Source organism: Lemur catta, chromosome 5 (genome assembly GCF_020740605.2).
Source record: "Lemur catta isolate mLemCat1 chromosome 5, mLemCat1.pri, whole genome shotgun sequence".
NCBI classification, from domain to species: Eukaryota; Metazoa; Chordata; class Mammalia; order Primates; family Lemuridae; genus Lemur; species Lemur catta.
The window spans coordinates 102,393,388-102,420,344 of NC_059132.1; the positions used below are offsets into that span (position 1 = coordinate 102,393,388).

At 40.8% G+C, this 26,957-nt stretch overlaps 1 protein-coding gene across 1 annotated transcript in view; it reads right to left on the bottom strand.

The window, feature by feature from the left end:
* Positions 1 to 26,957, bottom strand: part of WWC2 (WW and C2 domain containing 2) — a 171,269-nt gene that overhangs the window by 27,787 nt on the left and 116,525 nt on the right. Inside the window, 8 exon segments of the mRNA XM_045552450.1 lie at positions 6,382 to 6,546; positions 8,134 to 8,326; positions 11,478 to 11,564; positions 11,666 to 11,746; positions 12,340 to 12,469; positions 15,661 to 16,280; positions 17,472 to 17,561; positions 23,453 to 23,695. Of these exon segments, the coding sequence (XP_045408406.1) occupies positions 6,382 to 6,546; positions 8,134 to 8,326; positions 11,478 to 11,564; positions 11,666 to 11,746; positions 12,340 to 12,469; positions 15,661 to 16,280; positions 17,472 to 17,561; positions 23,453 to 23,695 (1,609 nt within the window).

Sequence of the window (26,957 nt, forward strand, 5' to 3'; positions counted from 1 at the left end):
GGCTAATTTTTAAAATTTTCTTTGGTAGAGATGGGGTCTTGCTCTTGCCCAGACTGGTCTTGAACTCCTAACCTCTAGAGATCCTCCTGCCTTGGCTTCCCAGGGTGCTAGGATTACAGGCATGAGCCACTGTGCCCAACCAAAAAGAGGAAATCTTACAAACAGTAAAAGTATCAACAATTAGACTGCCCTTCCATAGCTTGACAGAATCAATGGAAACCAGAGGACAATAAAATGATATCTTTAATGTGTTCAAAGAAATAATGACCCACCTAGAATTCTGAATATGCAGCAAAAAACTGTCCTTCACAAATGAAGTTGAAATAGACACCAACAGACCTATACTAAAACAAATACTAACGGGAATTCTTCAAGCAGAGGGAAAATGACTCAAATGGAAACACAATAATGCAGAAGGGAATAAAATACACCAGAAAGGGTAAAGATGTAGGGAAATCTCAATGAACACTGATTGCTAATAAAATAATATTAATAATGTCTTGTGAGATTCTTATGTGGTTAAAATATATGACAATAACAGTACAGAAGGAAGAAAGGAAATAAATGGAGTTAAAGTCTTTTAAGATCTTTGTACTGTTTGGAAAAAAGTAAAAGGATTAATTTAAGGTAGTTTTTAAGGATTCATGCTACAATCTCCAGGGAAACAGCAAAAAACAAAAGACTGTATTACTAATGATCTAGTAAAGGGGAAAATGAAATTTAAAAAATACTTGATTAATCCAAAACAAGGAAAAAAGGAATAAAGATGGGACTAAAAGAAAACAAACAATAAGATTATAGGTTCAAACCCAAATATATCAATAATAGCACTAAATGTAAATGAACTAGATATTTCAATTAAAGATGAAGATTTTAAGACTGTCTAATAAACCAAAACCAAATATATACTGCTTGCAAGTAGAATACTTATATAAGAACTCAAGGTTTAAAATAAAAGGATGCAAAAAGATACACCATGCAAACACTGGACAAAATAGGCTGATATAGCTTTACTAATACCAGACAAATTAGAATTCTTAAACAAGAGGTATTTAGGGACATCTCATAATGACAAAAGGTTCAGTTGAACAGAAAGATACAAACAATGCTAAATTTATATTCACCTAATCACACAGGCTCAAAAAGCAATACTTTGAATTTGTCAACAAAAATTTCCCACAACAGAAAGTCCAGGCCCAGATAGCTTCACTTATGAATTCTACAAAACATTTAAAGAAGAATTAATACCAATTCGTCTTAAACTCTTCCAAAAGGTAGAAGAGGGAACACTTCCTAACTCATTCCATGACGCCAGAATTACGCTGGTATCAAAACTGGACAAAGACATCACCAAAAAGACTATGAATATAGGCACAAAAATCCTCAACAAAATATTTAATACTATCAAACTGAATCTAATAACATAAAAATGATCTACACCATGACCAAGTGAGATTTAGCTTAGGAATGCAAGCTTGGTTTAACAGATGATGATCAATAAATAAACCATATCAACTGAATAAAGGACAAAAACGACATGATACAGAAAAAGCATTTTACAAATCCAACAGCCTTTAATAAGAACGCTCAACAAACCAGGAAAAGAAGTCTTTTTCAACCTGAGAGAGGACAGCTACAAAAAACTCACAGCAAAATTCATACTTCATGGTGAAAAACCGAAAGCTTCCTCCCTAAAATCAGGAACAAGACAAGAATGTCTGCTCCTACCACTTACATCAGTATTGTATTAGAAGTTCTAGCAAGGGCAAATAGGCAAGAAAAAGAAATAAAAGGCACATGATTAGAAAGGAAGAAGTAAAATTATCTCTATTTGCAGAAGATATGATTTTTTTCTTTTTCTTTTTTTTGAGACAGAGCCTTGCTCTGTTGCCCTGGGTAGAGTGGCATCATTGTAGCTCACTGCAACCTCAAATTACTGGGCTCAAGCCATCTTCTTGCCTCAGCCTTCTGAGTAGCTGGGACTACAGGCACACACCACAATGCCTGGCTAATTTTTCTATTTTTAGTGGCAATGGGGTCTTGCTCTTGTTTAGGCTGGTCTCAAACTCCTGAGCTCAAGTGATGCTCCTGTGTTAGCCTCCCAGAGTGCTAGGATTACAGGTGTGAGCCACCATACCCAGCTGATTTATATACTAAAAAAATCCTAAAGGATCCACTAAAAATCTATTAAAATTAATAAATGAGTTCAGTAAGCTTACACGATACAAGATAAATAGGAAAAAATCAATTGTGTAATAAAACGATCTAAAAATGCAATTAAGAAAAGAGTTCCATGGAGTATTACTCAGCTATAAGAAATAACGGTGATATGGCATCTCTTTGGTTCTCCTGGAGAGAGTTGGAACCCATTCTATTAAGTGAAGTATCCCAAGAATGGAAAAATAAGCACCACATGTACTCACCAGCAAATTGGTTTCCCTGATTATCACCTAAGTGCACATTTAGGAATAACACCAATTGGGTATGGGACAGGAGTGGGGGCTGGGGGGAGGGGATGGGTGTATACCTACTTGATGAGTGCTATGCATACTGTCTGGGGAACGGACACGCTTGAAGTTCTGACTCGGGGGATGGGGTGGGGGAGGGGATGGGTGCATACCTACATGACGAGTGCGATGTGCACTGTCTAGGGAATGGACACACTTGAAGCTCAGACTCGGGGGGCTGGGGGGGCATGGGCAATATATATAACCTGAACTTTTGTACCCCCATAATAAGCTGAAATTAAAAAAAAAAAAAAAAAAGAAAGAGTTCCGCAGAAGCTGGGGAGAATGGGAGGGTGGTGACGATGGGGAAAAGATTGGTCAATGAACAAAATTATAGTGAGACGGGAGGAGTAAGTGCTGGTGTTTTATTATACAGTACAGTAGAGTGATTATGGTTAACACTGCATTGTACACTTCAAAATGGCTACAAGAAAGAATTTTGAATGTTCTCACTACAAAGAAATAATAAAAGTTTGAGGTGATGGATTTGCTAATTTATCCTGATTTGATCATTATATAATGTATACATGTATACATCACATTTATTGTACAATTATTGTGTCATTTAAAAATATGTATGATTAAAATAAAACTTTAAAAAATTCCATTTATAGTAACATCAAAAAGAAAACTTAGAAATATATAACAAAAGAAGTGTAAATTTGGACTCTAAAAACTACAAAACATTGTTGAAAGAAATTAAGGAAGACCTAAATAAATAGAAATACATTCTGTATTCACGGATCAGAAGACTTAAAATCATGAAGATGAAAAGAACCCCCAAATTGACCTACAGATCCAATGTTATCCCTATCAAAAGCCTACCTGGAGTTTCTTTTTTAAAACATAAATTGATAAACTGATATTAAGACTCATATGGAAATGCAATGGACCCTGAACAGCCGAAACAATCCTGTAAAAGAAAAAGTTGGAGGACTTATGCTGATTTCAACGTGACTGCAAAGCTAAGTGATGAAGGCTGTGTGGTACTAGCTTAAGTACAGACATATAGGTTAATGGAACAGAATTGAGAGTCCAGAAATATAAACTCTCACTCTCGATTTTCGACAAGGGTGCCAAGATATTCAATCTGGAAAGAATAATTTTTGCAATAAATGGTGCTGGGACATTTGCATATCCACATATAAAAGAATGAAACTGGATCCCTCCTCATGTCACACATAAACACCTCAAGTGATCAGACACCTAAATGTAGGTCTTAGAGGACACAAGAGTAAATCTTTATGATGTTAGTTTAGGCAAAGCCTTCTTAGATATGACACCAACAGCACAGCAATTAAAAAAAAAGGGACCAATCAGACTTTTAGCCAAATTAAAAACTTTTCTGTTGCAAACAAAACCATCAAGTGAAAAGACAACCCGCAGAATGAGAGAAAGTATCTACCATCATTTATCTGATGAGGGATTTGTATCAAGAATACATAAGGAACTCTTATAATTCAGTAATAAAAAAATAAATAACCCATTTTAAAAATGGACAAAGAATATGAAAGGACATTTCTCAAAAAAATATACACTAATGGCCAATAAGCCCATGAAAAGATGCTCAACATCATTAGTCATTAGGGAAATGTGAAATCAAAATCATAATGAAATAGCACTTCACACCCACTAGTATAGCAAGAATTAAAAAGATAGATAACAACAGGTGGCAAGGGTGTGGAGAAACTGGGACTCCCGTGCATTACTGGTGGGAATGTAAAATGGTCAGGTCACTTTGAAAAGCAATTTGGCAGCTCCTCAAAATGTTAAACACAGAGTTACTACACAACCCAGCAATTCCACTCATGGGTATATACCAACAGAACTGAAAACGTATTTCCACAAAAACACCTGTATACAAATGTTCATAGCAACATTTTTCATAACAGTAAAAATGTGGAAATAACTCAAACGTATATCCATCAGGTGATGGATAAACAAAATGTCATATATAAGCAAGAGAATATTATTTGGGGATAAAAAGGAATGAAATACTAATACTGCTAAACCACAGGATGCACCTTGAAAATATTATGCTAAGTGAAAGAAGCTAGTCACAAAAGAACAAATATTGTATTATTCCACTTATGTGAAATGTTCAAAACAAGAAAATTTATAGACAGATTAGTGTTTGTCTTGGGGGAAGGTGGTTAGGGAGAACTGAAGTAACTGCTCACAGGTGGGCTTCTTTTTGGGATGATGACGATGTTCTATTATTAGATTGTAGTGATGGTTGGACAACTCTGTGAATATATAAAAAAACCATTGAGTTGGGTGCTTTAAATGAGTAAACTGTACACTTTAAATGGGTGAATTGGGCTGGGTGTGGTGGCTCACGCCTGTAATCCTAGCACTCTGGGAGGCTGAGGTGGGTAGATCATTTGAGCTCAGGAGTTTGAGATGAGCCTAAGTAAGAGCGAGACCCCATCTCTACTAAAAAATAGAAAGAAATTATATGGACAACTAAAAATATATATAGAAAAAATTAGCCAGGCATGGTGCCGCATGCCTATAGTCCCAGCTACTTCGGAGGCTGAGGCAGGAGGATTGCTTGAGTCCAGGAGTTTGAGGTTGCTGTGAGCTAGGCTGACGCCACGGCACTCTAGCCCCAGCAAGAGAGCGAGACTCTGTCTCATAAATCAATCAATAAATAAATAGGGCCGGGCGCAGTGGCTCATGCCTGTAATCCTAGCACTCTGGGAGGCTGAGGCAGGTGGATCGCTCGAGGTCAGGAGTTCGAGACCAGCCTGAGCAAGAGTGAGACCCCGTCTCTACTGAAAATAGAAAGAAATGATCTGGCCAACTAAAATATATATAAAAAAAAAAAAATTAGCCGGGCATGCTGGCGCATGCCTGTAGTCCCAGCTACTTGGGAGGCTGAGGCAGTAGGATTGCTTAAGCCCAGGAGTTTGAGGTTGCTGTGAGCTAGGCTGACGCCACGGCACTCACTCTAGCCCGGGCAGCAAAGCGAGACTCTGTCTCAAATAAATAAATAAATAAATAAATAGGTGAATTGTATGGTGTATGAATTATATTGCAATAAAGCTATTTTTAAAAACTTACATATAAATATGATCTAAAAGCATTTTTAAAGATAGAAATCATATTTGACCATCTTGTGTGCCTTACCCAGGGTCTACCACAGCCTGGGTAATCTAAGCTGTACCATCATGCTGGTTCCCCGTTCACCACCTACCACAATGTCCACTATAGTTTCTTACACATAGTAGATGATCAATAAAGCACTGCTGCCTAATTATCTGACTTTTGCTTAGTAAACACTTTCCTCTAGATAATCTAATATAAACTTGAAGTCAATAACAATATCAACAAATGTCAAATCAGTGACGAATGGCCTCACAAAATTCCCCTTTGTAAATTTTTAGAAGTACTGTATTGAAGTATGACTGCTGGTTACAAGAAACATTTTCATAGAAAACACTTATGGCCATTAGTATTACAAATGAAAAACTAACACAATGTTTACGCTTAATAATTTTAAGTTTTCAGAAAGTGCCAAACACATAACCTGACAGTGGTATCAAACAATATGATCACAATGTACGAAAATATAAAGTTAAATCAAAAGGTTTTCTGTGATCACTTAAAACAATGAAGTCTCCAACATCAGTTTATTTTTACAGGGAAGTATGAGCAGAAAAGAGTGATTTTTTTTTTTATAAACCATACTTGAAACAAAGCTGGAAATTATCTTCCCTTTTTTTTAGGAAGCTGGGAGAAAAGGGTAAAGCTGTGAAAGGAGAGAAGAAAGGACAGTGAAAGTGCATGGAAACATGTTGGTCTCACAGCATTCTATGTTTCATACGACTTCATCACATGTTAATGACTTTGTTCTGCAAATTTGACTCACCAAGTCTATAGAATCTACTAGAGGCTGGTCTGGTTGAAATACAGAATCCTCATTTTCTTCTTCATTCTTTTTGCAAGGGATTTGCTTGGAAGGAAGTAAGTTGTACCATAGAGTGAAAATCTCGTTGGAAAATGGTAAATCTGCCAGGCTGATCTGAGTTCCAGCCTATGTAAATGAAAGAAAACAAAGGAAAAAAAGTAAACAGAGAAAAGAGAAAATAAAATGTTTAGTCTTTGTTCTCTCTGATATAATAAATATTATTGTGTGAGCTTGTTTTGGGGTAAAAACAGATACAATACTTATAAGGTAAAGCACTGGTAGATTTTTTAAGACTCAGAGATAATCTTCTATTTTCAGCTTTAAGAAATAACTCCCAATCTAAAAGTCAATCCAGGGATTATACAAATACTATTTTGCCAATACCTAATGACTAAGAATGCAACTTTTCTGTAAACATGAAATTATTTTTAAATGAAAAGTTAAAAAATAAAAATAAGTAACTAAGCCCAAACCCTAGTACTTCTTATAATATGCTGTAATTTGATTACTATAAATAACCATTATCCACTGAAAAATTTAAAACAAACAATTGAAAATTCCATTTACATTGTTGAATGAGAAATCAGATAGCAAAATTTTTCTTTGGATATGGAAGACAGTAGAATGTCAGAAAAAGTAAATGTTTAAGGCTTTCATATTTCACTAAATCACAAAAAGCCAGAATCTAAATTAAATTACACAATTTTTTTTAAAGGCTATCAATTAACATATTTTCTAACTTTATTGGAGCCTTTGACATATACTGAATATGGCATTTAATATACTAAATCCTTTCTGATAGCCTAACAAATCCATTATCTTTGCTTCTTTCTAACTTTCTTATCAGACAATATTATGAAACATTTTTTTTCAAGTAAAGAAAAAATTAAGAAGAAACCTATGTCCCCTTTAAACTTTGTTCATCATGAAACATGCCTATTTCTGTGCTTCCCACTGGACTGCAGAGAAGAGCTCAACTGGAGAGACTCACTGTTTTTTGAACATATGGGCACACCTCTAGATGCCAGTTTGAACACCTATATAACTTTACAGGGATGTAATGATTTTCTGGTCATTATGCACAATGGTGTGTTAAACTCACTATCAGTTAAGTATGAAGTTTTCTGCTGTAGCATTTAAATATCATATTGCTCTAAATAGTAACACTATGTCTTCCTAGAAACTCTAATACCATGGCAGGGGCGAATGGGCTGAATAAAGGAACTATATAGTACTCAGTGTCTTGCTTAATTTAGATTTGTACAGTGAATTAGACGGGGATGTCTTTTTGAGAACTGGCCCCATCATTCACCAGCTGTGTGACCCAGGATACATTACCTCTCTAAGCAGCTCTTCATCTGAAAATAGCGGATAACCATACCTTTCATACTCAACCTTTCATACAACTGTCACGACAATTATATGAGATAATACATAGAGACATTGGGCACAAGGCTTGGCATGCGGCGTAGTGAGCATGCTCCATAAGTGACAGTCGTAACAGAGTTACAAGTTCTTCTGTAGTTAAAGGGTAGAAATGGAAAGTAGCTTGTATACTTCAGAAAAAAAAATGAAACATACTTTGGATGTGTTCCAAGGTGCTAAGCAGGTCTGGAGTGGTTTCAGGGCTGGCAAAATAACAACTAGAAAATATATTCTCAGAATATCCGATCGTAAGTGTCATTTGATAATGGAAATTATGAAGAATCCTACCAGGCATTCTTCCCTTCGGTGTTTACTGACACAGCAAAGATCTACTCTCAGTGTCTTCTGTTGTAAGGCTGTTTGCGAAATGGCCACTCTGAACACATCATTGAATAAAATGGATTCTGTGGGTGGATGGACTTTTGTTCGAAATAGACAGCTTACATCAGTTGAGGAGGGAAGTACAGCAACCCTAAAATATCTGCAAAGAACAAGAATAAAATGGATTTCATAGGTACTTCATTTATATTGGATTCACAGCTATCATTTGAAATTATCTGCAAAAGAGAGAAAATGAGAGAACATGGAATTCTTATCAACCTAAAGCGTTGCTGCCATAATGAGTCTGTGCTCAGCTGCATAGACGCCCTGTTCTCAACCCACCCGTGCTGACTGTGCCCCGAGCATGCAATGGCCCAGCCTGCCACTCACCACGGGACTGCAGCAAAGGCACATGATAGGAAAGTGAAGAGGAAGAAAGTCCGTGGGGCAGACGAATTTAACGTCCCACCTGCCCCATGTACAGCCAATTCCAAAATAAGTTATTTCTGAGCCTGAGAAGGTAGGAACACACTAAGGAGATACTGATGACTTTATCCCAAAGAATCCTCATCCTGAGTATTAAACAAGAGATGCTGATGATCACTTCCCAGGAATGGAATACATTATCCTACTAGAGAGAAAGAAAGGCTAAGTAGCACATTGTTAAGAAAATTTAAAACAGATGAAATAACAGTTCAAAAATATCATTGTCTAGCATCTCCAAAGTCTCAGATACGACAAACTGTTTTAAAAGAGTCTATTGCTTTGCAAAATTCAGAGGAAGGGTTATAGAAAAACAACTTCTAATATAACTTTAAAGTGAATTTTCTGAGCACATATTATATAAGGACTCATAATTCTTAGAAACAGCATGAGGTATTTTCTTTTAAATTCTAGAAGGAGAATACCCACTAAATCTACCCTTCCATCCCCATTTCCAGGCTTGTCTAATTCATATTGTAAAATATGCCTTTCCCCAATTAGAAAAACTACAAATTCAAATGCAGAACTGAGGAAGGTCCTGTTATTTTGTATTTCATGTCACCATTAATTACGGAGATTCAGCATTAAAAACCTAGTGGGCTGTGGGCCTTGGGCCACTGTTGCTGACTTAGGAGCCTTAGTAAGACGCAGCTCACTCTGCCTGGGAGGCTGAAAATGCAGCAGGAGGAAATCTTTTTCTCTGCCTTCATGGGAAAGGAATAAAGGAGAAGTGTATGAGAGAGTTAGAGTAGAGGAAGGGAATCTTCTGTTTCTTCAGCTTCAGTTTTACTCTGTACCAGTGGCCTAACCACTTCAGTGATTTTAAAATGTTTCCATATTTAAAAAGTGAATTTTACAGGGTTAAGAGGCAAAGGCACAAGGGAAAGAGGCAGGAGAGCTCTTCCTTTCGTTCTGCTGTAGGCGTGGAGGAGTGTGCGTGTATGGGGGGTCTCCAAACTGCAGTCAAGCAAGCCAGGAGCCACTCACAGAATCACTGAGGCTGCTGTCAACCAGCTAAAGCATAAACTCCGCTTGTCATAATTAGTAACCAAAGAATAAGTTTTGAAGTTGGGGGGAAAAAAAGAACCATTTTAAGAATATTTCAAACTAGTTGTCATTTTTAGCAGTGTCATTATTTAGGCAAACGTTTTTATATATGGGTTTAAGAAAAGGCTGCTATATAAGTCAAGAAAGTTCAGACCAATCTGACAAGTCCCTGCACACCAGCTGGGAGCCAAAGAGCATTCTGTACTCACAGCTGGGCTGAGTGCTCCCACTAGTCCGGAACCACCCTGGGTGTCACCACACTCCAGAGGGCCCTTTGTGACTTCCTATGAGGTAAGTGAGAATGACCATGAGGGGTTTAGTTGAGGTGGAGCATTTGGGTAGGTGCAACCTTTGTAACAGGAGTTTAAAGAAAGTGTGTGTTCTTGGGGCATTCTGCAGTTTTCTCCTGGACTTGTAAATTGGTTCTCACTGTTCACAGAGTCAACCTCTGGTAGACTTGTCTTCTCCCTAATCTGTCTTACTAAAAGGCCAACAATAGCACACTCCAATATCACAGCATATTTATTGGTAGGGAGAAGTCACAGATATCAAGCCCGTCTTCCCAGAATACTGCTGACTGGTATTTTTAATCTCAGGCCTGGAAAGCAGGCTCTCTGTAGTGATCTAGGCACTCCCACATAACGCCCACTCTCTTTGCAGGTCTTGCAAATGTGGATGGCCCATGCCTTGATTTCGAGAAGTCCTCTGAGCCCATGCCCTCCTGGAATCCTCCCCCTCTCCAGCTATGATGCTTGTCAAAACATAGACATCTCCCATCTCTGTCCTTCCACTGCCTACTAAATAATCTCCACCTATCTCTTTTTTGCTTAGATCCAGTCTCTTTTTTCTGACAATTCTTGGAATGTTAGGATGTGAACTTTAAAGTAAACCTGTAGGAAAAACTTTCAGAAATCTTACATTTATTCTGTTTAAAGTCTTTTTCATTGAAGAATATGCTCTATCATTAAGGAAAACATCCACCTGGCTGGGTATAGAGTTTCAGAGATTACCCCTCACAATAGCTCTTTTTTTATTTCTAAGCCCTTGTACAGCACATTCAAAATATTACTAATATATCCCTCTTATAGGAAGCTAACTGCAAGGTGAGCATGTATATTTTGGATTCTAAGTCAGAGGTGCTAAGTTAAAATCTGGCTTCATTCTGGTACCACCCAGCCATCAGCCCTTAAAAGTCAGTGAAACTCTGATTCCAAGAGTATGAATGGTGGTGAAGATCTCTACAGTTATCTGTTGGGAAACAAGCAGTCCCCAAGCAATGGACTGTATAGCACGATGCCATCACTTTTGAATGGTTTGAAGTCTTTGGTCACAGGGAAGTGAATGTTGGATGATAAAAACATACTGTTACATGTAGCATGATAAAATGCTTGATTGGCAATATTGTAATGATAAATAAAAGTCCACTACATTTTCATGTAAAAGATCAGAAAATTCCTCCAAACCAATCGCAGTTAATTATTGCACAATAACAAAAACTTTAATTATATTTCATACAATCAGGCCCCAACATAGCACAAAACAGCATTTCCGGTTGAAAAAGGAGATTAAAAACTCTTGGTTCCTTTTCTTAATAATGAATCAGTTGAAAAAGAACCAAAACCCAATACACCTTTCTTACATTTTCCTTTTCTCTTCATCTTTATCTACCATTGATTTAGACACGATCAGCAATGCTGTCCCTGTCCCATATCTTCATGCTCTGTCACAATATAAAATTATCCTATGTGCAAGCTTTTAGTTTCTTTACCAATTTTACTTACACTTTTGACGTATGAGGTATCAAGAAGGCATGGAGATTTCGGAGTTGTGCTATAATCACCATGAAACTTGAACTTTTTGCATCATATCTGCCAAAAGAGAAGCTGGGATGAAGGAAGGAATGACCACAGCCCACCTGTCACTTTGTGGATTTCGGAACTTCCCTTTCCCCCCAGGCACATTTCTTTACCTGAGTCCTATCTGAACCTGGGCAGTCTCCACAATGGCCACATCTTCTTCACTGTATGTGACATCTTCGATTTCACTAGGCCTAGGGACAGGGAGTAGGCGAACAGTTACTTAATGGGGATATCGATTGTCATGGTTACTGTTTGCCACTTAATGATTTTGAACGAAAACCTGAATTAACAGCACTCCCAAACCATCCCAGTGGAACTAATCCTTGTGAAAGCTTATGGTTTTAGAAGATTTCTTTGCCTTTTCAAGAAGTGTCTGCCTCTGAGCTTTAGGGTGAAGACCCTCTGATGTCTGACTTTCCTGAGCCTTACTAGGGCACACCACACCCCTGGAGACATTCCGGGATTCCACTTTCAGAAATACACATGAGAAGCTTCATATGCCAAACAGGCGCTGGAGAATCACTCCAACATTCCCACTAAAATCAAGTTTTTTTAATTATTAAGAGGGTCAGTTGCCTCTGAGAACACCAATTGGTTTATCATTTCCATGGCTGATGAGATGTTTTTGGTATACTGAAGTTTTCAGGCACACAATTTCTTTCATGGCTAACTTCCTTCCTATTCCAGAGCGGACCACTGGTAATAGTACATTTACAGCACGTAACCCACACGCACGGCTATGAGGAGACGGCGTAGCTAACAAGCACCCCTGCTGAGTCCTTACTGTTTCACGAAAGCTTCATAGACCCCGCTGTCTCCAGCCACAGACTCGTCTGACACAGCAGCTGACACACAGGTGGTTTTCTCGCCAAGCAAGTGGATTACTCTTCTTTTTGGTAACGATTTTTCAACATCTAAGGAGGGAGAGTGATAGCACTAATTAGGATTTCTTACTAGGAAAAGTTAAGTATAAGATACACACAGTTTCGTCATGAGACATCCAAAATAAAACTTCTTTCTGAGAGCCAAGGATGTTACTATTCAAATCAAGAGAGGTGGACAATCCAAGGCACTATGACTTGTAAGTTTCCAGAGATGCCAGTTATTTCAGTCATTATTTAGGGAAAAATATGGTTTTTCTTTGTCCTGAAATATCTTAAGGAAGGGATGAATTACACATGCCTTTTCCCCTTTACACGCCTCCTTCAAGTATTAGAGATATTTCTATTACAGAGTGTCTGGCTACTCAATGGAAAAAAGGTTTCCAACTCTTTTGCTTTCGACCCTTCTCTCCACATGCCCTATTTTACATCTCCTTTGCTACTACTCTGATAGAAATTAAGAAAAAAAATGTCTTTGACTTATAGGAATTCCTCACCAGCTAATATCATTAAAACAACTTTTTGTGCTACTGAATCTTTAGCACCAACTACCACTTAACTTTTATCTGTAACTCATATTCATACGCCAGCATCCTGCAGTGAGCAAGGAGCGCTCATTTAGAGCGGTACTGTAATAAGCCGCCTGCCTGCGGAGTCCTTTCATCCTCCAGCGGGCCAGCGGGCGTGCAGGGGTCCGTGTGGGCATGCATTTCAGCCCCCTCCTGAGTCGTGACTTTACATCTTGTTAAGATGTTTAAGTTTTAAGGCTTCAGATTACAGGATTGATTGCCGCATTTTCCCTTTTAGTTCTGGCAGTGGGAATGCTTTTTCCTTGATGATGAAGTGCCTTCTCTCCGCCTCGCCCCCTTTGTGAGGGGTGAAGGTGATGACATGATTTATTGATTACCCCCAGGAATAACCACAGCAGCCTGAAATTGACTTTGACTGACTGCGGAGGACTTCGCAGTTATTCCAACTTGGTTTCTGTCATCCAGCAGGGCCTGGTGCTGGAGAGCAAAGTTTACATGAAAGGGACTCAGCTTCACCTGCCTGAGACTTCCAGAGCACTGAGGGAGAGGAACAGGGCACACGAAGGGCAGATGTCCCCTGAATAGAACAAGTATTGCTGACCTGAGAGAATTAGTCCTTACAGTTAAATATGTGCTTTCAGGTGTTTTTAGACATGAAACTGAATATTATCTGCAAGCAAACTGCTTGGATGTATTTCCCCTTAGGGTGACTTTTTAATAGCAGTTTTCTAATACGATACGCATTTAAAAAGTTAAAAACTATTTCACAGAAGTTTCAGAGACACCTGTCTCCAGCCAGGAACTTCTCAGACAGACACAGTGGCAGGCCCAAGGGCCAGGAGCAAAGCAGCCACCAACCGAAGACAGGACAGGACAGCCTGCAGGACAGGAATCTCAGGGTGTCGGGATCGCTGGGTGCGTGACAGACCTTGGGGGATGTCTTTGCTGATTCCCCCTCTTTCTCCAGCAATCAGCCTCCCTTACTGGACCCCAAATTGAGTGAATGTTGAGAAGGGGTCATTCGAGAACACTCCAAATACATGAAGAGCAAAAACAGCTTGAAATGCTTGAAAAAATGTGAGATCTTTCAAGTCCAAAGTACACAAGAATGGCACAAAGAAAAACACTCTTTTCTTTCTCTCATTCCTTCTTCCTTCACAACTTTCAGTGGTGTGTGGTGGGAGCTGTGTTTAGCAGAGTTTGTATTACTTATCATTGTCACACGGTGACAATTATTTAATACTATGAACTGCATGCCGAGTGCCAACCACGGGGAGACGTTTCACACGTATCGGGACACTAACGCTCCCAGTACGCTACCAGGATCACCACGTCATCCCCATTGTGCAGATGAGGAACAACAGGCCCGAGAGACTGGGTAATGTGCTTGTCCAAGTGGTGACAAAATGTGAGCACAGGCTTGGCTGGCTCCAGGGGCGGCAGCTCCACTCCCCCCATACACTGTACTCCTTCCCAGAATTGGAGGTGAGGCCCCAACGTGGCTTTCGCGTTGTTGGAGCCACTATGTACACACCACTCCCGTGCTTACTTTCCTTGTGGTTATTTCAGTGACTGTGACCTGTAGCTCTGACAACTCCCCAGGAGGGGGCACACGAACCACACAAATGTCTCACACGCCCTACCTCTGCCGCAGGCCCCGGGCAGGACACAGGACTTCAGTCTTCCGTATTTGAAACCACAGAAACAAGTTAGATTCCTCTGTCTTTAAACATCTGAATTGGCCAATGAATTAATACTTAGAATTCCTCAGACCACACGTAAAAATAAAAATACTTCTCAAAACAGCAAGAAAACAGTTCTATAAAGGCCTGTCCTCTTCTGTGTGGAAGGACACATGTTAACGTGTGTAGATTAGAACAGGACTTCCGTGGATGAGCATCGGAGCTGTTATTCCACATTTAGCGTCAAGCTAGCTCTGGAACAGATCCTCCTCCTCGGGCCACAACAGTGATTATTGCCAACAAGGGTACCATCTTATCTTCTTTACAACCATATCTAATATGTTAAAAGTTTGTCTTGCAGATAAAAACAAAAAAATGAAATTCCCCTTGTTTCTGTCTCTGGGTACAGATATAGGCATAAGGACTTCACCTGTCACCATCTCTTCCTTGGGCTGCAATTGCTAACCTGGCCAGGAGATGGCAGGGTGACACCACATACTGTAACCTGCTTTCTCCAAATTAACTTCAGGCAGAAAGGGAGAGCCTGGCTTGAAACAAAAACTGTATTTATATAGAATTCCCTGAGCAATCTAAACATTGAACCTTGGTACTAATTAGCTAGTATGCTAATTGCCTTGGTTTTAATCTGTGTTAGGCCAACTTTTAAAAGAAAGCCCTCTACTTTGCCTCGCTATTTCAGAGCCAGAATCTATTTGGAAGTATGAAGTGTGTTCAACGAAGTATGTTACCAGTCAACTACACCACACAGAGGGTCTCTGGACAACAGAACAGTTATGAAATGATTAAATCAATTAAATAAGGAAGGTGATTTTCACTTGATAAAGAAAAATGTCTAGGTATATAAATAAATTTCCTTAAATGAAGCCAAAACAATTACTTAGGAGAAAGAGAAGGGGGATGATATAATTTGTCGATATGGAAAAAGTAACCCTCCAGCCATTCACCTTAAACAATGAGGAGACAGCATGTGAAAGCAAAGGTGTGCATTTACCTGCAGTTCCTTCGTAGAAGGGCTCCCTAGCACACTCACTGAGGTCTTTGTCCTCTAAGAGAGACTGGGAGGCTCCTCCTGAATCAGAATCCAGCAAGATCTGATTTTCACCAAGGCCAATGTCTGCAAAATGGCTACTCAATTCACAGTCTTCAAAGTCAGCAGTGAACTGATGGAGAGAGGTGTCATGAGAAGACATAGGAAATGTGCCTTCCAAAACCAATGGAGAGCCCGGGGGGGACAAGGAGGAAAGGGAGGACCTCGAGGACAAGGAGGTCACAGACTTGGGGGCCTCAGTCAGCAGGGGAGTGTGTCCTGTTGCAGCAGCTGCCACCCCACAGAGTCCACTCTGGCCAGGCTGGCCGGGAGACTTGACCACCTCATTTTCATGGATGGTGGTGATGGGTCCAGAAGGAATGTAACCACCTTTCTCTTGCAGAAGGAAGTCCAGTTTATACTGATAATCCACGTCTATCTGATCACCCTGACTGCTGTAGTAGAGCTCACTGGAACTCAGGGAGTTGAGCGACCCTCTGCTCGAGGTGTTCAGAGAGCCCCGGCTGGATGCCAAGGAACCCAGGCTGCTCCCAGACGACATGGACAGGGTGCTGGCAGAGAGGCTGAGAGAAAAAAGCACGCACTGTAAAATCTGTTACTGTATGGACAACCTGATCACAACCCTGCTGGCTCCTTCAGACCTCCATAAGGAAGAAAGCTGCCAAGGAACAGAATCAATGACCAGGGGCAGAGGAGCTTACTATTACAGTCAAGTGTCACATAACCATGGGGATATGCTTTGAGAAACACACTGTTAGGCAATTTCATTGTTGTGTGAACATCGTAGAATATACTTACACAAACTTAGATGGTATAGCTACCGCACACGTAGGCTATATGGCACAGCCTATTGCTCCTAGGCTACAAACCTGTACTGCATGTGACTGTACTGAATACTGTAGGCAGCTGTAACACAATGGTGAGTGTTTGTGTCTCTAAACATATCTAAACACAGAAAGGTGCAGTAAAACTATGGTATTATAATGTTATGGGACCACCATCATATACATGGTCTGTCTTTGACTGAAACATTAAACAGCTCATGGCTGTATACTATATTTTTCCATGTTTATTCACTGACATTTTGACCTTACTCTCTTTAAGCAGTAGTTCTATTCTTATTAAAAATTATCCTCCTTTTGCAAAAGTTAAAGAAAAAAAGGACCAAATACTTATTGGTAAATTTATTTGCATATATATCCAGAAGCAAGTTTGCAATTTAAAAATATTGAAATGGGGGAAACAAAAGGGATGGACAGCACAAAATATTAATGTAGTTACTTTGTTTTTAAAAAAGTTTTTTAGTCTTAGAGAAAAAAGCTTATAAATACAAAAAGGTTACACAAAAGACCCCAAGGGTTCACTTACCTTTCTTCTTCTCTGTGTATGAATTTATGGAGTGAATATTTTTCTAACTAATATAAGGAAATCTATGGCTATTTTATGGGAAGTCTATCCCACCCTGTCTTATTTTTAAAAGATGGGGTAATGGGGAAAATGTGTTATTTTCCTAAGTAGGTATTGACAGCTAAAACATATCTTCTTCCTACAACATATTTCAAAAGTATTCCAAGTATAAGCTTGGGGGCGGGGTCATGAAAAAAATGAATCTATTGTGACTCTAAATTTGGTCAAATATTAATTGTACATTCTTTTATATGTACTTTTAAATAATTGAAAATAAAACAAATAGTAATCAAACATGAACTTGAACACAGAGGAAAATTTCCCCCTTAAGAACCTAATAGGCTTACCTTTTAAGTTGTGAATGCAAATAAGTAGTTAATTTAGTAGTTTCTTCAAGTTTCTGTAGCAACTCTTTTCTTCTCTCTTCCAATCTCAATCTAGGAAGAAATATAGAAATTATTTATTTTCAAATGATTAGGATAAAATATGAAAACTAAAAGATTCTTATTATACAAACACTGCATATCACAGAGTTGGGGGGCGGGGGACCCGAATGAACTCAGCAGCGAGAACACGGGATGCCCGGCAAGGACAGAGGCAGAGCTGCGCACAGCCAGGCTACATGACCAGAGACAGGTACGCCACCTGGCCAGTGTTATGGAGAATTTAAAAATGTTGGCAGTCTAAAATTTTCTTAAATGGTAAATAACATGGTCCTATGAGTTAGGGAAGAATAGTGAGGAGGAAAACAATGACAACAGAAAACTAAACAAAGACTACAGAATCCTTACGCAGGTCTGTGACTTGGTTTCTGAAGTTACTGAAACGTTTAACAGTAATTACAAAGAATTATAAAAGGTCATCCTAAATACTGAATTTAGTAAGGATCATTCCAAGATAATATTTAGTGACAAAAATTCCAACCCTCACATTTTGAGAATTTTAGCGATTAAGAAATAAATTAGTCCATATTGCTACTGGGAGCTAATTTGAGCTTAACTGTTTAGGGAAGAAGAAGACCTAAAAGTGATTCCTTTCCTAGCTACAGCACATCTCACCACCTGCACCAGATTACCATAAGGTTTCATCCACATTCAACTGCACAAGTTTTTTAAAAATCAGAGTACCGTATTATGGAATTTTATACTTGAATACTAAGTCATTTTAGAATATCAAGCACCCAGGGGTTTATGCAACTAAGAGCTTGCACAAGTATAGTCTGTCACCTGAAGGTCTTTAGACATCATCGAAATAAGCCATTTGAGAGTAGTCAGGTGAGCAGGATAGGAAAAAAGTGCACCTTAGTTTCTAGTCTCAGGTTTGTTGCTTTCTACCTGCGTATCCTTAGGCAAGTCACTGAGAATCAAGGGTCTCACCTTTCTCATCTGTAAAATGGTGATTACAGACCTCCTGTGTCTATCTGATAAGGCTGTCAAAGGGATCAAATGAAGTGATGTATGTAAAAGAGCCCTACAGATGGGCAGAACAAATCTGATTTGTTCAAAGCCTCCGCATGCCCTGCAAGGTGGTGATATAAAAATTAGCTACTTTTCTTTGGAGAAAAATAAAACTTTCCTAATTTCCAATCTCTTTGAAATGTTATGTATGTTTTAGGCAGTAAAGAAACATGCCCATATCTTATTTGTAGGTATCTATTCCTTTGATGTGTCAATACCACCATTCCATTATATGTTAAAATAAAAAGGTAATTCCTGTCATTTCTTTAATACTTCAAAGCATGATAAATTCTTAATTCACAGCTTTCAAAGGTGTATTTTAAAAAGGAACACAGTCATTTTTTTAATCTCTCAAATATAAATAAAAACTCATCAAGGAAAAAGAGTAATACAAAGTAGATTAACTGAATTAGAAGGCACACAAAGGTCTGAAGAAAGCTCAAAACTCTGGTAAAATCCATGTCTTCCAAAACAAGAGAAACACTTTTGAAGTAAGTTTTAAAACTAAATATTGCTTTTATTAAAATGAAGCCTCCCTCTAGTGTTTTAGGGGGGCACCAGGATGACATTAGACTCTGACCCCGAACCACACTGAAACTTGCAGGGCTCCCTTTCCAGTCTTGAGGGAGCCTGTCCTCTGCCTCCTCCAGGCTGGGCTCGGGCTGCTATTCCCGCCCTTTCATGGTTACTTTGAACTGCTGATGCTTAGCTTTTATGTTCTTGTTCACATGCTCCCCAATTAGAGCCTGGGGTCCCAGAAGGCAGACATCAGCTCCTTCTCCCTCCTCTACCCAGGCCACCTGAAGAGCCGCGCGCCCTCCCCAGTGCCTCCCTTCGTGCTGGCGTCTGGCTGAACCTTCACGGGAGAAGCACGACGAAGGCACCGGGAGAGTCACAGGGATCCTTCCAGCGGGACTGCAGTCTGTCTCTGATGTGATCATCAAAGCCTCTCCTAGCGGGAGCCTGAAGTCTTCCTCAGATTCCAGGTGTCTTTCATAGGAAACCACCTCCCCAACTTCCTCTGCACCAGGGCTTAGAAGAAGCTGCTGACATCAGCCCTTTCAAGAGGACCTACGCCCGCCTCTCTGATCTCTTCTCCAGTCCCTTCTCCAATCCCTGCCTTCTGGTCTTCTGGATGAGAAAGGGTCTTTTCAGCCTGGTCCCTGAAAGATTCCTCCCTTATCCAGCTGCTCCACGAGCCCTTTCAGCTGCCCTTTGCAAAGTGTGGCCTCACACTCCCCCACCTCTACCCCTGGTGCCCTGAGAGAAGTCTGGTTTCTCCTGAACTCAGAACTTTGCACCTAGGGAAAAATTTTGGATCATCATAGAAGCAAGAAGTCCCTTTCCAATTAAAAACAAAATGACACCCCCACTCCCACTTGCTTTAAAAAAATTTTCAAAAGCAGTGGCAAAAACATTCAAATAATTAAGAAACAATTAAGACACCTTGGCAGTTACAAGGCAAAGCCACTAAAATTTGTGAGAAAATCAGAGGCAATGGTAAGATCTTATGAGCTACAGAGAAGAATAAAGTTTAAGAAATTTCAGTTATTGTACTGAAGGAATATGAAAGGTGTATGGAAAGACCTCCACTGCAGGGCTTTTTTCATTCATGAGCAATTTCTCTCTTGGCCTGATGGGCACCTCTCCCTGCCCAGTGTCTCCCACCACGGGGTGGCGAGCACAGTCGCCGCTACCAGGCCAAGTGGGCCCCACTGCAAGTGGGGCAGGAACAGAGCTGGGGGACTGTAAGATCACACACAGTGGCTGAAAATTCATGTGTGTTTAGCTCCTTCAGAGACCAAAATTCAGACTCAGAATCCTGCCTGGGGTCATCCATGAAATAATGAGGAACCCACAATATAAATGAAAAACAGGGAAAATGTTGGGGAATGCAGCAAGTAGCCTTCTTTGCTAAGTATCAACAAGAAGTTGAGGGATTTGGTGTTGGTGGAGCACAATCTGTTCTCTGATGAAACTGCGTTTCACACAGTGACTCCTACTTCCCAGAAGCAGCTCCTGCCACCCCAGCTTTGACGCCGCAGAGACCCTGCTCGCAAGGGCATTCTCCTGCCTTCCAAGGCCCCAGCTTCAGCGTAACAGCAGCAGCAAGTAGAGCAGAAACACACATGCGCAGTAGGAAGAAACGATAAAGGGTGAAGCATAAGAAAAAATGACAAAGTATGGGGAAATACGAAGTAAAATCATTAACAACAAAACCCAAAGCCCAACTACGTGAGCCTACTCGGGAAATGAAGGGCCCCATGCAGAGCCTGCAAGCGCGGCAGGTCCTGCTCTTCTGGACACGCGGAACGCTGGGTCGTTCTGAGCAACCCAGGATAAGAGTGAGAAAACTTGAAGTTGATCAAGCAAGAAAGTATGACTCCCTCAACCTTTCACTACAACGTAAGTATGGGGATTTGCCTTTGGCCACACACACTGGAAAAGAAATTAGTAATTACTTATTTGGAATACTCAATGATTTGACTCTTCCAAATAACTCAGAAAGTCAACATATTACAAATATAAAATATATACATTTCCCTTCCTGCTAACATCCAATCATGGGCCACGTAGGTATCATAAGCTAGAGGGGACATCCACACTGCTTATTCCCCATCTGATACAAACGCTATGGCTGGATCTCACTAAATATATAATTATTTTATATAAGTATTCAATATTTTATAGCTCCTTTTCCTGATGAGTTCAAGCCTACTGTTTCTGCTGGAATTTTGACAGTTACTATGTGCATGCTAATAAAAGCATAAAAGTCAAAGCTTAGGTACTTAGGGACAAAAGAGCATGTGTGAGTGTGTTTTTTTTTTTTTTCAGAGACAGGGTCTTATTCTGTCACCCAGGCTGGAGTGCAAAGGTGCAATCATAGCTCACTGCAACCTCAAACTGCTGGGCTCAAGCAATCCTCTTGCCTCAGCCTCCTGAGTAGCTGGGACTACAGGCACGCAGTGGCCCGGCTACTTAAAAAAATTTTTTTTAGAGATGGGGTCTCGCTGTGTTGCCTAGGCTCTTCTTGAATTCCTAGCCTCAAGCAGTCCTCCTGCCTCAGCTTCCCAAAGTGTCGGGATTACAGGCATGGGCCACCACCCCTGGCCTGGGAATAAACTACTACATTTTTAATGTTACTGCATCAGCCAATTTGTGGAAGGTCTACCCCTAATAAAAAAGACAAGCAAGACACCACACCTGTAAAAGCTGATTAAAACAGACAAACCATATTCTCTCTCACAGAACAAATCTAAAGGCCATTTATAGGTCCTTCCCAGATTCACCTGCTACAAAGCAGAACAGCTGAGATGGACTGGGCACGTTAGACATGTGTAATTAGTAACATTAAGTGCTACATAGTACACAAAATATCATTGGTATTTTATACATGGGCCACAGAAAAGTCCTCCATTTCATTATATTTACTGATGACTATTATACTTTTGTGTTAGAAACTTAAGGGATACAAATATAGACATAACATCAGGGTAATTCAGGAAAAACAATTTAATTCTGCCCTGCCTTCTCACCCTCACTTTTTGTTCCTTTTGGTCTCTGTCAGGCAGGGCCTTACTCGGCCAGCCGAGCTCACACTGCCTTCGGCTGACCCTTTAGTCAGCACCTCTGGATGGAGAAGTCAGTGCAAGAGGGAAGCAAAGAAGGAGAAATGGGGGCTCAGACAAGAATTATTTAAGATGTTAGAAGAATGTAGTCCATAGAGGCTTTTCCTTTTGATTGTTTTTCCTGCTCCCTAAAGCTACAACACTGTATCACCCTGATCAACATTTTAATAAACTCACAAAAGTCAGCTTTCCCAAAACGGTTAAACTCAGGGTGGGTGACTCCACATGCTAACACCTAACTAGGAATGTCAGAGATTTTTTTCCTTCCCTCCCTTTCTCTCTCCCCTCAGTTATTAAATGTTTTGTTATTATGTAGACATACAACCTTAAATATTTATTGAGGACAAGGAATTAGAAGGCAAGAAGCCAAGAATTAAAAAAAAAAAAAGCAACGGGATTATAGGTGAGTATTTTAAACTTACTTCTGGGTCACGTGAAATTATACCAGTGTGGATGTGGGACAGGCACTGCTCTTTACTTGTTGGCCTAAAGGATGCACATGTGGTGGCTCTAAAGGGCTACGTGGTCTACACTGACGCAGGTGTCTGACCCTAGCAGCCAGCAAGGACTGTACACAAGGCTCCTATGCAGACATGTCTATGTCAAACTGACACAGAGGTTCCTTCATTTAATATTCCAGCTGATCTGTTTATAGAACTGGATTTTTTAGATTAAATAATCAATTCACATCTTCCCACAGAAAGATGAGAAAATTGCCTACAGTCTTTTCCTTTACAGTTTCACCTGCTTCAGAGGAGAGTTTCAACTGACAAACAAAATCCAAGTGAACATTTTGTGACCTGTTAGGATATCAAAGGGAGCAAGCTGTCTTTTCCTTGTGAAATGAAAGGCAATAAACTTTTGCATTCTTGTGCGTAATAAAACCCAGAAGAGGAAGCTTCAGTCACTGTAACAGTCTAGATAATCTTTCTCATCAGAGTGCAATGGTTTCCAGCCATTGTTATCAGACTCAGTCAATGATGAACTGCATTCCCGGTTTCATGTCAGCATTCCTTAGTTATTCAACACGTGTTGCGGGCACTGTCAGTTCCTAACAAACACTGAAGAACTGGTGCTGCGGGGCACTAGGAGGGTGTGCTGTACTGCTCTACAGAAAGTCCTCTGGTGCTGTTTCTCAGTCTACTAAGAGCAGATGTGATTAAGATTTCCAAACCCAGGGACAATGGCGTCCAGCTAACACACCCACCCCCACAGGGCCGCCCTGTCCCCAGGAGAACACACCTCTCGGCCAGAGCTCTGCTGGGCGCTCCCCTCACGGACAGCAGCTCCTCCTCCAGCCGCTGCCTTTCCGCCTCCAGGTGCTCCAGTTCATCTTGAGTGCGTTTCTGCGGAGTGACGAACTGAAGCTCTTTCAAAAGTTCTTCTTTTTCGTTAATCAGCATCAGTTTCTCCTTCTCAATATCCAGCGCCCCAGGCCAGGCTTCGCTGTCTAATTTTGACAGTTCGATTTTTAAGTTGGCCATACTAAAATAAAGAGAGAAAAGAGACATGCACGTATTTAAAACTGCCCTGAAAGGTAAACACAAAGCGGGCTAAGTCTGGGGTTGAAACCCTGTCCGGACTTTCCTGGCTGGACCTTACCAGAGAGGGCTGTGGTCCCGGTGAGAGGCCAGGGGGCGGGGGCAGCAGCCCTGCACTCCGGCCCCTGACCCGACGCCACGCTCACGTGTCATCTGCTCCATTTCCTCACCTTTAAGATCAGTGAGCACAGCAGCTGACAAATGGGCAAAGGCCAAGTGCACAGAGACTTCAAAGGCAGAGGCTCTGGGGGCCGTGAAAGGCCAGCCCTGAGTAGCCAGCCCTGAGAGACTGCCTGTGTGGGTGCCTGGGAGGTTTCCCTTTAAAAAAACTGAGGTGACTGATGCCTGAAATGCCACTGCTGTAGATTTGTTTCTCTGGGTAGACACCGTCCAGTAGTAAAATGGTAGCCCCAGGGCAAGCTGTGCAGAGACTACTAGACTATTAGCAAGTCAGGGAAGGGGAAGAGAGCAGAGAGCAGGGTGTGGTCAGCTGGTATCAAAGCATAGATCCATCGAGGCTCCGAGTGGCCAAGGAGAAGGGGCAGGGCTTGGCCTCTGGCTCCCGTTCTCCTTCAGCTGCGAGCTGGAGCCAGACTGGTACGTGCAGCAGCGCCCCAGCACATGCTGCGTGGGCACTTTGCACACCCATGTGTCTGACCGCTGTGCCTCTGCCCACAGCCGCTTGGCTGTGTGGGAGTGAGCAGCACACAGCGGGCCTTCACCAGCACGGGCATCTGGACAGACAGCAGGCGCTTAGGTAAGGGGGCTGGCATGGGAGAGGGAGGAGGGAGCACCGAAGGCAGCCTTCTCCGGGTTCCTAATTTTGCCTGATGCCAGATTTCACTCTGTCAAGAGCTCCGTAATAAATGGTGAAGTTAACATCACTCTTGATCCAACATGGTTGTCCTGACCACAGGAATCAAGAAACTTGCTCCGTGGCACTGTGAAGACAATTAGCATTGTTCACAAGGTGAACAGCACATGGCTCTTTCGATCATAAGTACAAGATCAGGGTGAACTATGAACACAACTGATATTGGCACAAGGAATCTACGTTCCTATAAAAAACCGGTGGGTGACTATTTTGGATATTATTATAGTACACACCAGAATATGAAAAATAGATAGAAAAGGGAGAATCTGTTTCTCCTTTTTAATGGAAGAAATTGTAGAAGTGAAGAAAAAAAGTGAACAAAGAACACAATCAGGAACAAAGATGGAAGCAGATCCACACACTTGTGCCGTAAGTTTCTTTTGTTAAAATTGCCATCTTATGTTGGCACTGCATATGTAGTATAATTCTGATTTTCACCCACCGTCTGCATTTATGATAGATGTAACATCAGCTATTCTTCAGCTTTAACTACAAAACCATAAACAACTGTCTCAACGTACTAGAAAATTAATCATCAAAATGCTAAATAAGCATGATATTATTAGCTTCATTAAGCACATAAAACAAAGGCTGGAGGAGAAAACAGACTTCAGAGAAACACAACCCACCTCTTTACTTATTCAGATTTGAGGAGGAAGAAGCATTTTCAACATATGCATAAACCCTTGAGATTTACCTTCTCGTCAGCATCACTACTAACTTTAAAATAAAACCCCAAATGAGAGAGCAATGCAACCAAATGGGAAAGAACCAGTGTTTTAAGTTTTGATGTGAATAAATTAACCAACTGAACTGGGAGCAACAACATAATGCAGGAAAGAAAAGCACCTATTTATTATTTGTGTGCATTAGGCAGCTCTTAAGTTTTTATTTTAGAAGGCATATGCCAAATCTGGGGAACAGAACATGAAGAAGACTTCAGGAGCACCTAGGAAGAAAAATGCTGTGTGAACCCCATATTGAATAAACTGGTAGAAGGCAAAGTAAAGCAAAAGCTCAGGCTGATCCAAGAGAAGTAGAGTCAAGCCCATAAAACAGCAGGGGCATAATGCTTGGTTCTCCAAGATGAGTTGTGAGCTATGGCCATTATCCTCCAGAAAACCATACATAAATCCTGGGCTTTGTCCATAGCAGAACCCGGGAGTTGTGGCTGCTGAAGGACTGGCATGCTTGCAGCAAGAGGAGCACAGCAGCATCTACCCGAAGCCTGCACAGCACCAGCCACGAAACCACAAACTGATCCTCCATACTTATTGAAGGGAAAGCATGAGTCTGGGCACTGAGAACGGGATAATAAAATGTAAACACAATTTCTTCTAACCTCAAGAAATTTAAAATCTACTGGGGAAGGCCAGATGCAGTGGCTCATGCTTATAATCCCAGCACTTTGAGAGGCCGAGGTTGGAAAAGATTGCTTGAAACCAAGAGTTCAAGACCAACCTGGGCAACATAGCAAGACCTCATCTCTACAAAAATAAAAAATTAGGTGGGCACAGAGTGTGCATCTGTAGTCTCAGCTACTCAGAAACCTGAGGCAGGAGGATTGCTGTTTGAGATCGAGAATTGGAGGCCCCAGTGAGCTGTGATTGGACCACTGCGCTTCAGCCTGGGCAACAGAGCAAGACTCAGTCTTTTTTTTTTTTTTTTGAGACAGAGTCTAGCTCTTTTACCCTGGCTAGAGTGCCGTGGCGTCAGCTCAGCTCACAGCAACCTCAAACTCCTGGGGCTCAAGCAATCCTTCTGCCTCAGCCTCCTGAGTAGCTGGAACTACAGGCATGCACCACCATGCCCAGCTAATTTTTTCTATACATTTTTAGTTGTCCAGCTAATTTCTTTCTATTTTTAGTAGAGACGGGGTCTTGCTCTTGCTCAGGCTGGTCTCGAACTCCTGACCTCGAGTGATCCTCCTGCCTCAGCCTCCCAGAATGCTAGGATTACAGGCGTGAGCCACTGCGCCCAGCCAAGACTCAGTCTCTTAAAAAAAAAAATCTACCAGGCAAAATTTAAAGGCATTGAAATTAGCTGAGTAAACTGTCGTTCACAATGACTGAGTTACTTGGTGCAAGCTAACATGGTTAATAATTTGTGGAAGGGAGCTTGGGTTTCTTTCAGTAAATTGAGGAACCAAGTAATATTAAGGACCCAGGCTACATAGAGGCAAACATCTGTATTTATTTTACTTTGTTAAAGCCAGACAACCTCTACGAACTATGGCCAATTACTCTTAAATTATCATCATCATCAATAATAATAGATATACTTCAGCATCTGATGGTTTTCCTTGCGGTAGGAAACCACGGCACTCCAGCAG